At 35.4% G+C, this 17,967-nt stretch overlaps 2 protein-coding genes across 4 annotated transcripts; one reads left to right on the top strand and one right to left on the bottom strand.

The window, feature by feature from the left end:
• The first annotated feature begins 1,467 nt into the window (after positions 1-1,467).
• LOC126755933 (gastrula zinc finger protein XlCGF26.1-like) lies at positions 1,468-6,978 on the top strand. 3 transcript variants are annotated; one of them, XM_050468664.1, is made up of 4 exons: positions 1,468-2,204; positions 2,263-3,176; positions 3,229-3,610; positions 6,653-6,978. In XM_050468664.1, exons 1-4 carry the CDS (start codon positions 2,082-2,084, stop codon positions 6,833-6,835), a joined length of 1,602 nt encoding a protein of 533 aa, XP_050324621.1. In that variant the 5' UTR covers positions 1,468-2,081; the 3' UTR covers positions 6,836-6,978. The 3 variants fall into 3 exon arrangements, with proteins under 3 accessions (XP_050324621.1, XP_050324620.1, XP_050324619.1); XM_050468663.1 differs by lacking the exon at positions 6,653-6,978 and adding an exon at positions 3,694-4,974; XM_050468662.1 differs by lacking the exons at positions 1,468-2,204; positions 2,263-3,176; positions 3,229-3,610 and adding exons at positions 3,886-5,086; positions 5,145-6,088; positions 6,177-6,558.
• A 1,947-nt stretch (positions 6,979-8,925) lies between these two features.
• Positions 8,926-14,076, bottom strand: LOC126755924 (sarcosine dehydrogenase, mitochondrial). The gene is made up of 4 exons (XM_050468652.1): positions 13,584-14,076; positions 10,358-11,545; positions 10,161-10,303; positions 8,926-10,004 (listed from the first exon to the last, which is right to left on the bottom strand). The coding sequence occupies exons 1-4, from the start codon at positions 13,986-13,988 to the stop codon at positions 9,047-9,049; spliced, it is 2,694 nt and encodes an 897-aa protein (XP_050324609.1). The 5' UTR covers positions 13,989-14,076; the 3' UTR covers positions 8,926-9,046.
• Positions 14,077-17,967: the final 3,891 nt, after the last annotated feature.

Here is a 17,967-nt window from a genome sequence, read left to right as displayed (position 1 = left end):
GGATTCAGATCCAATTAAAAATCGCAATCGGATGCGTAGATAAATAAACAGCAGAAATAATAATGTGACACTATTCCCAGAGAACGTATAATATAGAGAAGGTTCATGGTGTGCCGATTGTCATCACGTTCCTCTTTTTGGAGGGGTTGAGTTTTCTATTAGTGGATTTCACCAATATTTAACATGAAGGGGTCGAAAATAGCAGAATTGAGCATTTTCATTGTTAAATGAGAAAAGTGATGCTAATTTCAACGTTTACAAATGTACGCTTACAGATTCGCGTATTTGTAATGCGCAAACGACTATGGATATCATTTATAGATATTCTCCATATATGTATTTGATAACAAAGCTCATATGTACTTATATACTTATCTATGTACATATGTATGCGCAAAATAGGACGATATACATATGTATGTATATTTTCACAAATAATGCGATACATATGTATATAAAATCTATTTATAAAAATTATGATTTACAGAGTGAAGAAAAAGATTCCGATCACTCGGATGGTGAAAACAGTAGGTCAATGAGCTCATCTTCTGTAAACTCTGAAAGTCAAGAAGATGTCCAGGAAGAGAAAAGACAGAAAACAAAAACAAAAAGAGCCCCTAAGCCCCGAAATAAGAAACGACACAAAACATTGGACCATGATCAATTTATTGCAAGATTACCTAATCCACGCACCCGATGAAAAGAGAAATGTGAAATGCACCCAGTGTGAGAAAACGTAAGTTTTTCTTTATAATTTTTTTTTTATAAAGATGTATGTACATATATGTTTGTGAATTTAGATTCTGCAATAAGTACACTATGAAACAACATCTAAATCTGAGCCATCTCAATTTATATGCTAAAATTTGTGACATTTGTGGCAAATCAGTGAACGGCAGTGAAGCTTTCCAACGGCATCAGGATGAACATGCTGGTGTGCAACGAACATTGGAGAAGTGTAAAATATGCAATATGGAGCTAAAGACGAAATATGGTCTGGCGAGACATATGAAAACGATGCATACCGAACCGTTTCAAACACCGCAGATCTGTCCAGTTTGCTCTAAAGTATCTCCCACTCTACGGGCGCATAAAACTCACATGGAGTATACGCACAGCGTGAAAAAACACATTTGCACTGTTTGTGACAAAACATTTAAACTGCCTAAATCTTTAAGGGTAAATAATAACATTTCAATTTACTGTAATATAATCCAGTGTTAAAATATTTAGATAAAAATTATTATTTAGGAACATATGGCTACACACACCGGAGAAAAATTATATACTTGCCCATTCTGCCCTCAAACTTTCAACTCCAAGTCGAATATGTATGCACATCGTAAGAGAAAACATCCAGAGGAATGGATTGAAAAATGTGCAAAGCGAATTATTTCGACTAGAAGGGTGCAACAGGCGCAGAACAAATTGGTATCAACAGTAGAATAGTTATTTTTTTAATTTGAGCATAAAAACTTAATTACAAAATGAGAAAGAGGAAACGGTAAAACAACATAAAATAAGCGCCATATTGCTGGAAAAGGTTCCGGACGCTGTTATTTTAATAATAATACTCCTAAATCATTGTTATTTTCAAACTTACATATATACAACTTTATGCAAAAAGTAAAAACAAACAACTCTTGGCTATTTTCGAAATATATATTTGGGATTTGTAAAAAAAAATGTGCAAATAATGGGGTTTACAAGCTGTTAAAGGTCAAACTAAAAGTTTTCTTTTCTATTAGTTATCGTTAAGTCATATAACTATACTACACTGATATTCCTTTCAGTAAACTCAAACAGTATAGTAAGCTCAAATTAAAAAAATGTTCGATTTGGTCACAGTGGAAGACATTTTAACTGGAAGATGTATACTGTCTGCAAATTTAGTCAATTATCCAAATTCATTGCAATAAGACATCATCATCATCAATCATTTTCAGTTATCGAGAATGACATAACACCCTGTATAACGTTGATGATATTAATATTAACTTTTAAACAAGTGGGATCACTGGCATGTTGTAAACAAATTGTTTTGTAGAAGTTGATTATTTTAATACACAAAATATATTAAAATGTTTAATGAGACATGTTGTTTACTATGCTTAGAAAGTTCAAAGGATCAAATAGATTTGGATTGCAAAGAAGATATCGGTTTGAATGGACGAGAAGTTATTGAATTGCATTTCAAGGAGATGGTGCGTAATTTGTATGGATCACACTTATTATTTATAAAATTTTTAATTATTTACTTAGTTGGATATTATATCTCAAATTGAAATAAAATTCCTTTGTCGGATATGTTGGGATTATGTACAAACATTTCATACATTTTATGAAAATGTGAAAGAAGTGCACAAGGAAGCGGCGAACTCATTGAAAAGCGTGACTTTGGAAGAAGAAATTTTAGAAATAAAAGAGGAAATCTTAGAACTAAAAGAGGAACTCATACATATTGACGACGTACAAGTTGAACCAAGACGTCGTAGGGGACGTCCAAAACGTCAAAGAGAACCTGAAACTGTCGAAGTCCCTTGTGAGTCTTCCATACCGCTTAAAGAATGTCAAGTTAAAATTGGAGAACTAAAATTACCCGTTTCCGGTTCAACTAGTCGGACAGATATATGTAATCAATCTGAAATTTTTTCTGAAGTATTAGAGGTTAAAGATGATATTTTACTCAAAGAACATATGGAGAACTCGGTATCAGAATACAGTTCGGACCCTGAAGAAACAGAGAGTGATAACGAAGATAGATATTCGAAAAGGGTGTCTCGTAAAATAAATAAAATAAAAGGCGTTAATAAAAAAACTGCGGATTCGGATGAGTATATCGCAAAGAAAAATTTTAAATTTTCTTGTTGCATTTGTCAAACTTCATTAGAAAACTTCAAACATTTAAAAAGCCATTTTCGTGTAGTACATCAAACTCGTGGCTATGTGCTATGTTGTGGTAAAAAATTGCCTGAACGCGGTTTGTTAATTGATCATATTAATTTGCATGAGGATCCTGACTACTTCAAATGTAAGCATTGTGGAAAGAGAATGACGGAACGTCGTAGCCTTGATCTTCATCTCCAGTATAAGCATGCATCTTGTTTGAAACAGCATTATAAAATTAAAGATACAGAAAATCAAAAATCGATATCGTGCTTAGAATGTGACAAAACGTAAGTGCTTATATACCTAAATGCATTTATTTCAATATTACGCATCTTTCAGTTTCTCATACGATATTGAATTAAGAAAACATATGCGTCTAACCCATTTGAAAGGTTATGCAAAAATATGTGATATTTGTGGTGTATCGGTAAAAGGGTGCGACGCTCTCAAACGTCATCAAGCTGTGCATAATGGGATGATGCGAAAATTAATAAAATGTGATCTATGTGATGCTGCGCTCACAACGAAATATGGTCTAGCACGTCATATGAAAACAATGCATACGGAAGAGTATCAGACACCACAAGTTTGCCCAATGTGTTCTAAAGTGTCGCCGTCTCTGCAGGCTCATCGTAAGCACATACGATATATGCATTCCTTGGAAAAGAAGCATGTATGTAATTTATGCGACAAGGCCTTTAAACGGCTTACCGATTTCAAAGTGAGATATTAATTTGTGTGCATATCTACATATTTATTTGTATTGTATTATAATTTAATAATTTTTTATATTTAAAATTGCAGGAGCACATGGCCACCCATACCGGAGAAGCTTTATATACCTGTAGTTTTTGTCCACAAACTTTCAAGTCTAATGCTAATATGTATTCTCATCGAAAAAAGAAACATTCTAAGGAGTGGGCAGAACAATGCGCGTTGAAGAAAAGCTTAGCGGTAATTTTAAATCAGACAGTCGCAACTGACTGATAAAAAAAACTTTAGCGAATTCGGTGCGAAAATGTTAAAGCTAATTTGAAAGCGTCAAAGTATGTAATAATTATTTTTTTTTTCATTGACGGTTTGATTATGAACTCGCAAACATCTACTCCGATTTAATAGAACCTAACAAAAAATTACATTAGCAATAGCAAAGTATAGCCAATTATTAATGTTTCGTGAGATAAACAACAGAAATTATAAAAAAAATTCTCTTCTCGTCAATATAACAATAATCTACCGTGATTATCTCTATTATCCGTGATGGCAGAATTTTTTTTTTTTAATTTTTGTTTTTATTAAGTACAGAAGCATCTAGGAAGCAAACGCTCACACAAGTCTGTATACGTATTGTATTCTTTTTTTGCTTAATGTTCTTTTTTAAGCCTCATGTTTTAAAAATGTAAAAATATTTAAAAAAAAACTATACTCAAAATTGTTATTCGATTAACCGTGAAAATCGATTATCCGGAATGCTTCTGGTCTCGACCATCACGGATAATCGAGGCCCGACTGTATATGGACATCAAATAGACGCTCTGAAAATTTTTAATGATAGTGAACAAACCGTCCTACCAGAGACAAATTTATCTTAAAGCGTTACATAATTGGATTGATATTATAACAGCGCTTAAAATAAAAACATTATGTCAAATCCGGTATAGTATAATCAGATGTCGTTGAAATTATAAAACCAAAGAGATCAGGCAATATCCTTTTAAACAGTATTTACCGTCAGAAGAGAGCTTGGTCATTCTATAATCATTAATGAACCGGAAAAATATATGTAATCGATATTGAGATTTGATATTTTTATTAAATCAAAAATATTTAGAGGTTAAATACTTATATATAAAAGGATGTATCCTGGCAAATTCCACCGATAAATGTTTGCATTCAACAGCTTCTTTTTACAAACCTATCGATATATTTTCCATCTACTTGAATCATTGATAAGGTTGCATCACCCTGTTAAACGATTAATAATAACTTTTAAACAAGTGGTACCTCTGGCATGTTGTAAACAAATTGTTTTGTAGAAGTTGATTATTTTATTTAATAGACAAAATATATAAAAATGTTTAATGAGTCATGTTGTTTACTATGCTTGGAAAGTTCAAAGGATCAAATAGATTTGGACTGCAAAGAAGGTATCGGTTTGAATGGGCGGGAAGTGATTGAATTGCATTTTAAAGAGGAGGTACGTCATTGTACGGATTACACTTATTATTTGTGAAATTGTATTTTTATTTTTTTAGTTGGATATGATGTCTCAAATTGAAATAAAATTCATTTGTCGAAAATGCTGGGATTTGGTAGATACATTTCATAACTTTTATGAACATGTGAAGCAAGTGCACCAGGAAGCGGCGAATACATTGAAAAGCGTGACTTTAGAAGAGGAAATCTTAGAAATAAAAGAAGAAATCATAAATAATGACAACGCACAAGTTGAACCAAGACGTCGTAGGGGACGTCCTAAACGGCAAAGAGGAGCTGAAACTGTCGAAGTCCTTTGTGAGCCTTCCATACCACTCAAGGAATGTCAAGTTAAAATTGAAGAACTAATATTACCCGCCTCCATGAGTCCCAAAGATATATGTAATCAATCTCAGATTGTTTCTGAAGCCTTAGAGGTTAAAGATGAGTCCTTGCTCGAAAAATGTATGGATAATTCTATATCGACATTTAGTTCAGACTACGAAGAATCGGAGAGTGAGAATGAAGAAGATAAACAAACAAAAAGAAAATATCGTAAAATAAATAAAAGAAAAGGTGTTAATAAAAAAACTGCGGAATCGGATGAATATATAGCAAAGAAAAATTTTAAATTTTCTTGTTGCATTTGTCAAACTTCATTGGAAAACTTCAAACATTTGAAAAGTCATTTTCGTGAAGAACATCAAACGAGTGGTTATGTGCTATGTTGTGGTAAAAAATTACCTGAACGCGGTTTGTTAATTGATCATATTCATTTTCATGAAGATCCTGACTACTTCAAATGTAAACATTGCGGAAAGCGAATGTCGGAGCGACGTAGCCTCGATCTTCACCTTCAGTATGCGCATGGAAATCGGGAACGAGTACATCGTTGTTCAATTTGTTCTAAAGGATTTTTCCGAGCATCTTGTTTAAAACAGCATTATAATATTCACGTTACAGAAGATCAAAAAACGGTACCGTGTTTAGAATGTGGTAAAACGTAAGTACTATAGTAAATATTTAAAAATATTGGATCTACAAGTATATTGTACCAGAATTCAATTATTTAAAAATTAAATTTCTTTCAGCTTCCCAGACGACGTTGAATTAAGAAAACACATGCGTCTAACCCATTTGAATGTTTATGCAAAAATATGTGATATTTGTGGTATATCGATAAAGGGGCGCGATGCTCTGGAACGGCATCAGGCCGAGCATGCTGGTGTGCCACGAAAACTAATCAAATGTGATCTATGTGATGCTGCGCTCACTACAAAATATGGTCTAGCACGTCATATGAAAACTATGCATACTGAAGAGTATCAGACGCCACAGGTCTGCCCAATGTGCTCTAAAGTGTCACCATCTCTGCAGGCTCACCGTAACCATATAAAATATATGCATTCTTTGCAAAGGAAACATGTCTGCAAATTATGTGACAAGGCCTTTAAGCGGCTTACCGATTTCAAAGTGAGTTATAAGCTTGTGCACAGACATACATATGTATCTACTTATATTTGTAAACAAATAATTGTGCAAATACTTTCTATAATTAAAATTGCAGGAGCACATGGCCACCCATACCGGAGAAGCTTTATATACCTGTAGTTTTTGTCCACAAACTTTCAAATCTAATGCCAATATGTACTCTCATCGAAAGAAGAAACACGCTAAGGAGTGGGCACAGCAATGCGCGTTGAAGAAAAGCTTAGCGGTACCCTTGAAGCAACCTGTCGTAACTGACTAATAAAAAAATCTATGAGCGTCAGGATATTTAACAATTGTTTATTTATTAATGCTGTGAATAAGAAGCATTTATATCCATTTCTCTGAAAGTATTTAGAAAACATGGTAATGCACAGCAAATAAAGAAATAATATTTAGCCTGAACCATAAACTATATAATAGATTAGAGCTGTTGAAACAAAAAAAAAATTGTTTAAAAAATGTTTTTATGCCTACCCTAATGTAGATCACACTTAACATACTTAATATTTACCTTCTCCACTAACTATAATACTCAGTGCTCGCTTGGCGACACAACGTCTGCTATGAAATACATATAATACACAGACATACATATGTATGTGTGTGTACACATCGGGGCTACGTCTGTCTGGCTGCCTCTGAAAACACATTTAGGTAGAGATATACAGTTTGTATGTATGTGTACAAATTGCACGTAATGCAAGCCTTCTACGAAAAACACTCAAACTATCATAATCACACATTAATTTTAATTGAGTTATAATTTTTCGGTGACCGCAAAAGTGTCAAAACTATGAGTGCGGGGACCCTCCGGTATACACATGCATTTATATACATACATACATATGTATGAGAAAAGATAGGTATACATATTTATATGTATGTAAGCAGCCATTGATAATAAATTGGGCCACTTCAAAGAAAGTAATGAAACACCTCTGTATGCGGAGAAAAATTCGGACTGTAGGGCAGTGGGAAAGTACATCTGTAACGGTGTACGCTCAGCTTTGGTTAATATTGCGCATGCAATTGACTACCAAACAGTTGTCTTTGCCATACTTAATTTATTGCTGCGTCAACGTATGCCACTGCCGTCGAAGGCATTGAGTTTCTTTGTACTTAAGTGTCCCTGCTGTGTGAACAGTGTTAAATTTTAATGTTTTGGTTTACATGCACTTTGCGTTTGTACTTATGAATACATACATACAAACATACATATGTATACACCGATCTGATGAATTAAAGCAGTTTTGATAAAAATTTGTAGTATCACTCCCTTCAAGCCATTGATAGTAAACGCGACTTTAGACACAGGGTTGCAATCGAGGATAATTCTCATAAATTAATATTTTTCAATAAAAAGTTGCTTCTTTATGGTTGACCGGCACTCGTTTAATGATGGGTTCATATCTCCACAAAAGACGATTATAAAATATCGAATATATTAAGAAGCGGCATGTGCCTAGTTGGACTCACCATTTCTCGCTACACATTACAAAAACGATAAGGAGCTCAATCTAACAATTTGCAAAGGTTTATTCCAATTCGAAAACAATAGTACGAGTTAAAGTGCCCAAACGATGCATTCTAAAATACGGTTTATCGGGCTAATATTATATATTCAGTCTTTTGATCGAATAAAGACACTGAAAAAATTAAACTTATAACAATTGTTTTGAGCCTTTTGAGTTTTCGAATGTATTAAAAGGGTATGAAAAGATTTTTATTTTGACTTTGAACGAACAGTTTTAACGGAACTCAAACAAATGGCATTAAAATTAAGTTCAAACACACTATACACGGTAGGCTTGTCTTCGGCCAACAGACCCAACCTATATAAAGCCAAACTGCCTGTGCCAAAGACTCCATCTCGATCAGAAAATCAGAATTCTACACTGGAGCCTGTTTTAAGTCAGCACGATGAAGTATCTGAAGATAGTGACCCAAGTTATTAACTGTCAACTTCAAAAGAACCGAATTTATTGAAACAAAGTGATTTGAACGATTTAATACGTGATTTAAATTTTCCCAAAAAAACATACTCAGGTTTTAGGTTCAATAGTAAATTAAACAACTGGAATTTACTTTCTCCGTATATGAATTATACTGAATATCTCCTTAAAAATACATGTGCTGAATTCTCATCTGGAATTTCAGCAAATTTGGATGACGAGGGGTTCCATCAGGACATTTAAGTACCTTCACATGATAGAAAAAATATTCAACCTGTTCTAGTAATTAAAGATTCTCTCCTGGGTAAACAATGAAGTATAAGTGAGGTTCAGAAAAATCCTACCAATCAGAACTAGTTTCAGCAATTGCTGTCTATTTTCAAAGACGAAATAAGACTTTTATCTTATATGTATTTATTTCCTCATCTCGAATTTAGACATACGTTATATATGAAAATTATAATTTATCTAAATTTTTCTTAAATTACCATCCGTATATGTATATTCCTTGTACATAGTTAATAAATGCCTAATATGCGTTTACCCTCTGGATCGAAGGGACTTCTCAAATGACACTCAGCCTTATAACGTTTCCCCAAAATGTCGACTTCGTATGTGCCCTGCGTAACGTAATCATTATCTATGATTTCGCCGTCTTTTCGACTAACATATGCTTGGCCGATTGATTTTCCCAATGCATAACCGTATTCCGCACGTCGGAGGAAGCCAACCGCTTCACCATTACGATACACACCCTCTAAACCCCAAATAGGCACTTGTTCGTTTAAGGTTAAATACACTAAACGTCGTCTAATGCCCTCGTTACGTTGCCGATCTATTGCCGTTTTGCCTTTGTAGTCACCATTTTTGCGGCAGGTAAACGAAAGACCAGCTTCAATGGGTGTATCATCGGGTCTTAAATCGAAACTCCACAAATGATAGCCCTTTTCGCTGCTTAACGAGTAGAGGGCACGATAGCCAGCATTTCGCACACCATCGGGTTTACCGACCGCCAAAAGTGATTGATAGACAGCAGAGCAATGTTCTTTTGGCACATGCAATTCATAGCCGAGCTCACCGACGAAACTCACACGCAATACGCGCACACCCACTTGTTCACCCTTACTTGTTGGGCACTTAACACTTGTCACTTGTGTACCATTCGGTGGAATGTTCTCATTCGATAGATCACAGTCGATAATACGTTGGAGTATGTCGCGACTACGTGGCCCCTGTATGGATATAACTCCCAAGTCGCTGGTAACGTCGCGTAACGTGACATTGAAGCCCTTTTGACTTATTTCTGCGAGTAGTGTAGAGTAGGTGTAATATGCGGAGGCACCACCAGCCACAATATAATATCCTTGACCGGTAAACTTAGGATCGTGTACTGCGCCAGTGCCAGAATTGAGACGTGATACGGTAACGTCAGCTTCCACACCACCACTGCTGTTGAGCACGCAGGTGTAAACGGTTCTGGTAAGAAATAGAAACCTTTAATGTCGTCGCTCAATTGAAGAGGTGGTAATAGAGAGTAAAAAGAAAAAAAAAACCGCAGAAACTGTCAAATTCACCGAGACGCAATAAGCGGCATCGAGTTTAACACTCTCCAAGTTTTAAACGGTTACTCACTTGTTAGCATCACGATTAGTGTTGGCGCTAAAGATCCAGTCAGCGGCCTTTTGTGCATCCGGTCCGGACATAACCAATTTGCAAAAATAGCTCATGTTAAAGATAGCGGCGGCGTTTCGGCAAGCCAGTGCCTCTTCACCAATCTGCAATATATACACATATAACTGTTGCACTATTCTCATTTATTTGCGACGTACCAATTTATGATGATCGGAAAATTCCGAATACTTTAAGTCACCCTCGAGCGCCTCTTCATAAGCGCTTTCGACGTGTCTCTCGTTGCCATAACAACCATACCAATCATAGGGTAACACTTCCGCTTTTTGTTTCATGAAAAAGCCAGGTCGCTCCCAGCCTTGCTTCTCTTCCATAAACGCATTTTGTGCCAACATATCCTCATGCAATGGATCTTTCTGGAAATTACGTCCGGCAAGTACCTGATCATATTTAAAGACCATACTATAATTCTTAGCATAACTCTCATGCGAACGTTCGCGTATCCATTGTGTGTCACGACTCTGTGCGACCGTGAAACGACGCAAATCGAAGCTAAACATTGCCAAATCAGGTTTACCGTTAATTATCCAAAGTGCTGTTTGTTCACCGCAACCGCCACCAAACATCATGCCAGCCGAATTGAAGCCACAATTATGATACAAACCATTTATAACGGTATCGGGACCCATAAGAGGCTTGTGATCGGGTGTAAAAGATTCAGGGCCACATATTGTACTCTTCACGCCATAATTTCCATACGAAGGACACAATTTTATCGCACCATTCAGATGTACATCAAACAGGGACCAATCCAAGTCGTAAAGACCGAAGTGAAAGTCTTTCGCCACCGGTTCCAATATAATAGGATCCGGCTCATAACCACCCATGCAAATTGCATCGCCTTGTATGCGAAAATAAGTGGAATAATCGTGGTCGCGTATATTCGGTATGCCACGCACACCGGGTATGGTCTCGGAAATAATATACGAGTGCTTCATGGGTATAAGTGGTAAATACGAGCCATGCTTTTGCACTAAATCGCGACCCCAAACACCCGTCGCATTCACGACGGTCTTTGTTTTTATATTGCCGTATGGTGTAGCCACACCGACCAGTTCTTTGCCCTTAGACGTGTCTTCGACTAACAGATCTGTGACATTGCAATTCTCAATAACCCGACCTCCATTCTGAACCGCACCACGTGTCAAAGCCGTACACAACATTGCTGGATCAACGACACCGTCGCCTGGTGAATAGAGCGCACCAATAAATGATTTCGGATCAAGAAGTGGAAATAACTTTTGCGTCTCTTCGGGTCCTAGTATATGATTTTCAATGCCCAAAGCATTGCCCACAGTGGCGAGACGTCTATATTCATCCAAACGTTTCTAATGGTTAAAATTAGAAGAAATATATGTTTATATTTTTAAACTTAAACCACAATTGAAAAGATGAAGAATCTTTGATGATTGATGAGGATGATTGTGCTGCGATTGTATTTTACATATGAATGAAATGCGTTTATCATCGATAGTTATAATAATGTTGACCTGAATGTTGTTGAATTTATTAGCATGGCGAGTCAAATCGATCTCGAGTAGAAGGTCTTAAAGAAGATCTTAAAGAAACTTCAAATTGCCACACACACAAAATGAAGTTATGCAAAAATATTGAATCCACAGTTGAAGTTGAACGCAACCTCTAAAATAAACATCTCTAAATTTCACAGCTGAGGGACAATTGGTTCGTAAGATATAGCCTTCTAGGTAACGCTAGTTTTGGTATTTTCAAAAAGTTTGATAGTAATTATTTTCTCTCTGCTTCGCTTTATGTGAAATAACCATTCATAAGTGATTGCTAATTTTTGTAAAAAACCGTTTGTGTACCGAAAATGATGAACGAAGAGGTCTTTCTCGGCTACGGACGAAACTCCACAAACTTATGAGTATACTACTATGAGCAAAAAATAGTAAGACTTTGTTCATAATTTTCAAATTCTTAATTTATTCTTCAAAATCTATGTCGTCCCCCTCAGAGTACCAAATCTGAGGATTTTTTTTCCAAATCCTCCGGAATAATCTTCAATGCGCGTAGCGATTCACGTTTAATGTCTTCAATTAACTCAAAACGGTTTCGCCGGAGCGATCGTTCGAATTTGCTGAATCGCCAGAAGGTACACGAAGCTAAATCAGGCGAATACGGTGGTTCCTGCACGATATTGGTTTAAAATTTGGCGAAAAACTCACGAAGAATCAAAGCAGTATGCGACGGTGCATTATCGTGGTACAAAAACCAAGAGGTGTCGGCCCATAAATCCAGTCTCTTTTTACAAATAGCTTCGCGCAATTGACGCATAACACTCAAATAGTGTTCCTTGTTGACAGTTTGGCCGATCGGAAGGAGTTCGGAGTGCAGTACACCTCGATAATCGAAGAAAACTGTCAACATAACCTTGAATTTTGACCTGATTTGACGTTATTTTTTAACGGCTTCGGCTCATCTTTGTCACGATATTCAATCGATTTATCGTCTGCTTCCGGGTCGTCGGAAATCACTGTTTCAGAGACGTTTTCGAAAATATTTATTGATTTTGGTACTAATCCTGCTTCACTTTTCACTGATCTTTCCAATATTCCAACGATGCCAGATGAACATATTGTTGTGAAAATTTGAATCTGGGGCCTATTTCAAAACAAAAACCAAATCCCTCAATAGAGTACCGTGAGAATACAATCTATATCTATTAGTGTGGTAGAGTCTCATTTCATTTAACACAAGTTCAATGCTTCCAAATTGCGAGCATACTAAATGGTTGAACGCACACGAAAAATTAGAAATTTTTAATAAAAAAATACGGTTGTTGAAACTAGACATAACCGGTTACCGTTATAAAGCAAAAGTTCAAACAAATAATGCCGAAATGCTACCTTTATATTATATTAAATTCCACGTAATCTCAAAAATCTTATTAATCTCCGTACTTTTAATTAATAAAGTTAAGCGATAACAGAAAAAATCTATATAACATACATTTTTACATATATAAATTAATATTTGGAACACCTTCGACATTGAAATTGAACGTTTATCATATAGAAACCTCGAAGGAAGTAAGTTGTATGTAACCGGTACGAAAAAATGTCGTTTCAAAAACGCTTTGACCTCAATTAGCGCTGGATGCGCCATTTCGAAGCACTATCGGCAGACTTCTATAAACTTGCTATCAAGCTAAATATAGTATAAGAGTAGCCAATCCTGTGCCAACTTCTTTTTAAAGTCCATCGTTCACCGTCTAATAATATTTAATCGCTGAAGTGCAGGCATTTCTGTTCACCCGATTCAAGTCTATCAAGTTCATCATACACAAAACACAAATGTCCATAATATTGAATTTTAAAATACACACAACTGGATTTATATTCTTACTTCGGTGTGTGCTATGAATAAGCCGCCATTCTGTATCCAACCCGGATCATATCCCGTATCCTCTTCCAATTGTGTGAGCATATTTCGTGAATTGTTCAACAATTGTATATCCACATCGTTGGGTCGTAAACGCCATATCAAGCCCGCCGTATGCCAGGTGGTGCCGGCTGTTAGTTTAGCACGCTCCAACAGCACCGCCTTCACGCCGCGCTTAGCCAAGTGATACAATGTATGACATCCTGCCGAACCGCCACCAATGATAACCACATCTGCTGTTGAGGGTATTTGGGGCACAGCAGTCTCTGACTTGACACTGCTATGGCGCTGTTGTGCTGTCACTGCCGCTGTGTTTGACGAGAGGCTCGTCTTTCCTGCCAATAATGTTTTTCTGCTAAGCTTCCACATTGATTCGTAGTAAGTATTGCGCTTAAGTTTTCAATCACGACTGAACAGAAATTATTTCTATTTAATTCAAAATCAAAGCTTAAATAATAATTTTACAAAAAAAAAGCACGATTGCGTAGATGGCAAATATTTATAACGGCTAATTACCAACAGAAGGTCATAGAAAGCTGATAAAGGAAGGAGATAAAAGTGTTTGTTATATAGCCCAGTAGTAAGCAAAGTTGAAACGGACTTGAAAATGCTTGAATGGCGTTTAAGTTAAAGTATATGTATGTAAATAGGTACACGAATTTGAGTCTAATAGAAAAACTTTGATTATACGAGTATATACATAAATGGGGATTGGGTATAATTTTTCGGTATTTAATCAATATTTGGAGGTTATGTTATTCATTTGGGAGAAATATATGCATTTAGGTATTTCCAAAATAACAAGTATAAGTTAATTATACTTAGTTACGTTCAAGAATTTATTGCGATGTTCAGTATTTGTAGAAAACATTCATCGGAAGAAGAAATCGGGAGTGTCATTTGGCATTCCGATTTGAAATTCAGCTGATAGCTTTTGTGGGATAAATTTTGTCAGCAGAACTTCTTAGAAAGAGCTAATCGAAAGACAAATAATAATGATAATTGTAAAAAAGAATATGTAGTAAAAATGAAAATCTTTACAAGAAGTATACTTTCAAATATGTATATTTGAAATATTCCATTAGTTTACAATTTAGTTTTTTTAACGGAGTGTTCTAGTCTAAATTTTTTTACTTTTTTTAAATATTCAAGAATATGTTCACAACAGGATTTTTCAAAATTCAATATATTTTCGGAGATATACAAACGTATTTTACTGATCCAGCGTCCAAACTGGTTCGGCTTTACGCGAAACTTTAAACGCCTTTTTCTCGAAACTCTCTTTTTCAAAGCGATACCTTGTTGTTGTTGTAGCGGCAGAAAGCATTCCTGAAGTAATGTCGAGGCATGATGCCGAGTTAACAGTCCTTGCCCGGATAGAAGTCCGGGTCCGTTCCGGTTACTTAGAACCGACTGCAGTGGAAACGGAAAAAACAAAACGATACCCACATTTTATCAGGGTCTATTGGAGTGATTTACCGCCATATCTCCAAATTTCAATTCTTTTTATTTAAAAATTTCGAAACGCTCAAAAATGTCAATATGAGGGTTATCATTTATAGAGCGTGCTTTTCTTATAACGGTGCACATTTGTGCTTAGAATGAATAAAATCGGGTAAAAACTTGCCTTAAACCCCATATAACTAACAAGCCTTATGCACTTGAAGGTACTTCCCTGGCTTTAATCCTTGCACGTAGCAGGAGTTTATAAATACTAAAATGTAGAAACCTATTTCTAAATTCGACTATGTCACTTCGATGTCTCCATACGGTATAACACCCTATAAATCATCTATTAGTCGAAACTCAAAAGCAAATAAATGTCGCAGAGAACATTGGCTGGTGTAATTATAATTGGTCAGCAGAACTGAGGATAAGTTTGCCATAATAGCGAGTCAGAAAATAATTTTTTTAATCACAATAAGCTTAGAACTTACTGTAGAATTAATGATAATTGCCGAAACTGCCAAATCTCATCTCAGAACCCGATATAAAGAATCTTCGCCCTAAACTTGATCCAAAATTTCCAAAAATACGATATTTCATAAATCAACATTTCAGATGGCGATGAAATTTTTTCCCTGAAAGCGTATCGAAAATTTAAATAAGTATTCAGCGATGTATTATAAGCTCGAATTGGGTAAAACTTAAAAAATTTCGATTTTTAATTATTATAAAATACTACTTGCAAGTTGATTAGGTTTATAAAAGATTTCAATATGCCGTTTTTTCGATTCTGTTCTTCGAAAACATTGTATATGTATGCTTCAAATACTTTGAAAAGATTACTGCTAAGTCACAGTTGTTATTAATTAGATGATGTGTTGTTTTCGGTTAGTTAAAGAAATGATTTTAGGCCTTCAAACACTCAGAACCTCAAGCTCGGATACCTCATAAAATCAAAGGTTAATTTGCGGTTTAGTATTATCGGTCTAATGTCATCCATGATTAAATAAAGATGATTATATTCATTGCGAGACTGATTGCCATATTTTAAAGATTAGTGACGTGTTTTAAACCACTTGCTTCGAACAGTCTGAATTTATATGTAGAAAACATTGTAAAATTATATTTAAATATGTTAACAAGCTTTAGTTTACAAAATAGAAATTATAATTTACAAAAATTAGTACTACTTACCTGATAAGAATTATTGCTTGCGTGATTAATTTGTATAAATATGTTATTTGCTAAGTGTGTTATTAATAGATTATCCACTTAGGTTGTTTTGTTGATACTTTGAATTTCCGGAGCTGAAATTAAAAGAATTGTATTAGTACTTTTGTAATAATTCAAGTAATTATGTACAAAAAATATAAAGGATGTACAAGGTGCGTTACAAAATAAATAGGCACCTGGTGGCGCCATTTATATGTCGACTGGTACGTTAGAATCTGCTATCTTTATCGATTGTCCAGTGAGAATTTCATGACATTTCATTGATTGGAAGTGAAGTTATTGCGTTTTAAATGTCAGTATGTTTGTGTTATCGGTGCGAAAATGAGCTTCGAACAAAGAGCCAACATTAAATTTTGTTTTAAAATTTGTAAAACTTTTTTATGGCGATGATTGCCTATCCTGTAGCAGAGTGCACGAGTGGTTTCAACGTTTTCAAAGTGGTCGTAAGGACATATATGACGATCAACATGTGGGCCAATCAAAATCCGTTGTCACCGGAAATTCCATCAAAACTGTGCGTGAATTCATCAAAATCAGCCGAAATCATCATTGAAATTCATGGAAATGGAATTGAACATCTCCAAAACATCGATTTATCGCATTTTGATCGAACATTTGGGCTTACGAAAGGTGTGTGCACGGTTTGTTCCGCACAAATTGACTGATGACCAAAAATTGCTCTGAATAAAACATTCGAAGGACATCATTATCGGCTCTTGAGACCGATTATTTGACCAAAAATCACATTTTAACCATTAACCACTCCACGTATTCACCTGATATGGCACCGTGCGACTTCTTCCTTTTCGGAAAAATGCATTTGCCCATAAAAGGAAAGCATTATGCAGACGTAGAGGCCATTCAAAAAGCTTGCACGGGCATACTGGCGGCCATACCGGCCAACGAGCTAAAACACTCGATCGACATACTTTTGGACCGTGCAAAAAGCTGTATTGAAGCAGAAGGAGACTATTTTGAATAAAATAAATTGATTTTGCCGAAAAAATCATTTGTTCTATTTGTTTTTTTAAAGTCCTGTTTACTTTGGAACGCACCTTGTATATATTAAATAAGGTTATGTCTTCCCAGGTAATTAGTAACTGTTTAGAATGGACAGTCTGAGTATCAATTAACCTCTACTTATTTTTAGGCTTTAGTAGTTTTTTATGTAATTTTTATTGATTTTTTACATTTGGAACATTTGCTTATATTATCAGAGTAGTACACGCTTATTGTGCTTTTGAAGAAAAGCTTTGATAACAAGTCAAACTTTTGAAGACATACCAGTTTCGGCTAATGTTTAGCACTTAATTTGAGGCATCTAAATCAGAGATAAGAATATATTAAATGCTATAAAAATATAATTTTTTAATACATACAGTTGTTATTATAGTATGTACATATGTATGTACATTATATACTTATTGAAAATTAAAAACACAGTAAACTCTACTATTGTTGTCCTTTGGCGATCGTCACGCTCAAGTTCGTCGTTACTACTCGCTCAATACAGACATACATAAGTGCTTGTTTAGACCCAGACACTTTTTGCCTGCCAAACCGATTTTCGTAGGCGAGAGGACGACGAAGGAACTCTTGCTCGCATGTTCTTGTTCGAAACAGCTGGCTGCTGATAAAGAATTTCTTCATGCTTCTTTCGTTCTAACCG

This window comes from Bactrocera neohumeralis, chromosome 4 (assembly GCF_024586455.1).
Source record: "Bactrocera neohumeralis isolate Rockhampton chromosome 4, APGP_CSIRO_Bneo_wtdbg2-racon-allhic-juicebox.fasta_v2, whole genome shotgun sequence".
NCBI classification, from domain to species: domain Eukaryota; kingdom Metazoa; phylum Arthropoda; class Insecta; order Diptera; family Tephritidae; genus Bactrocera; species Bactrocera neohumeralis.
This window is presented reverse-complemented; position numbering and strand designations above follow the sequence as displayed.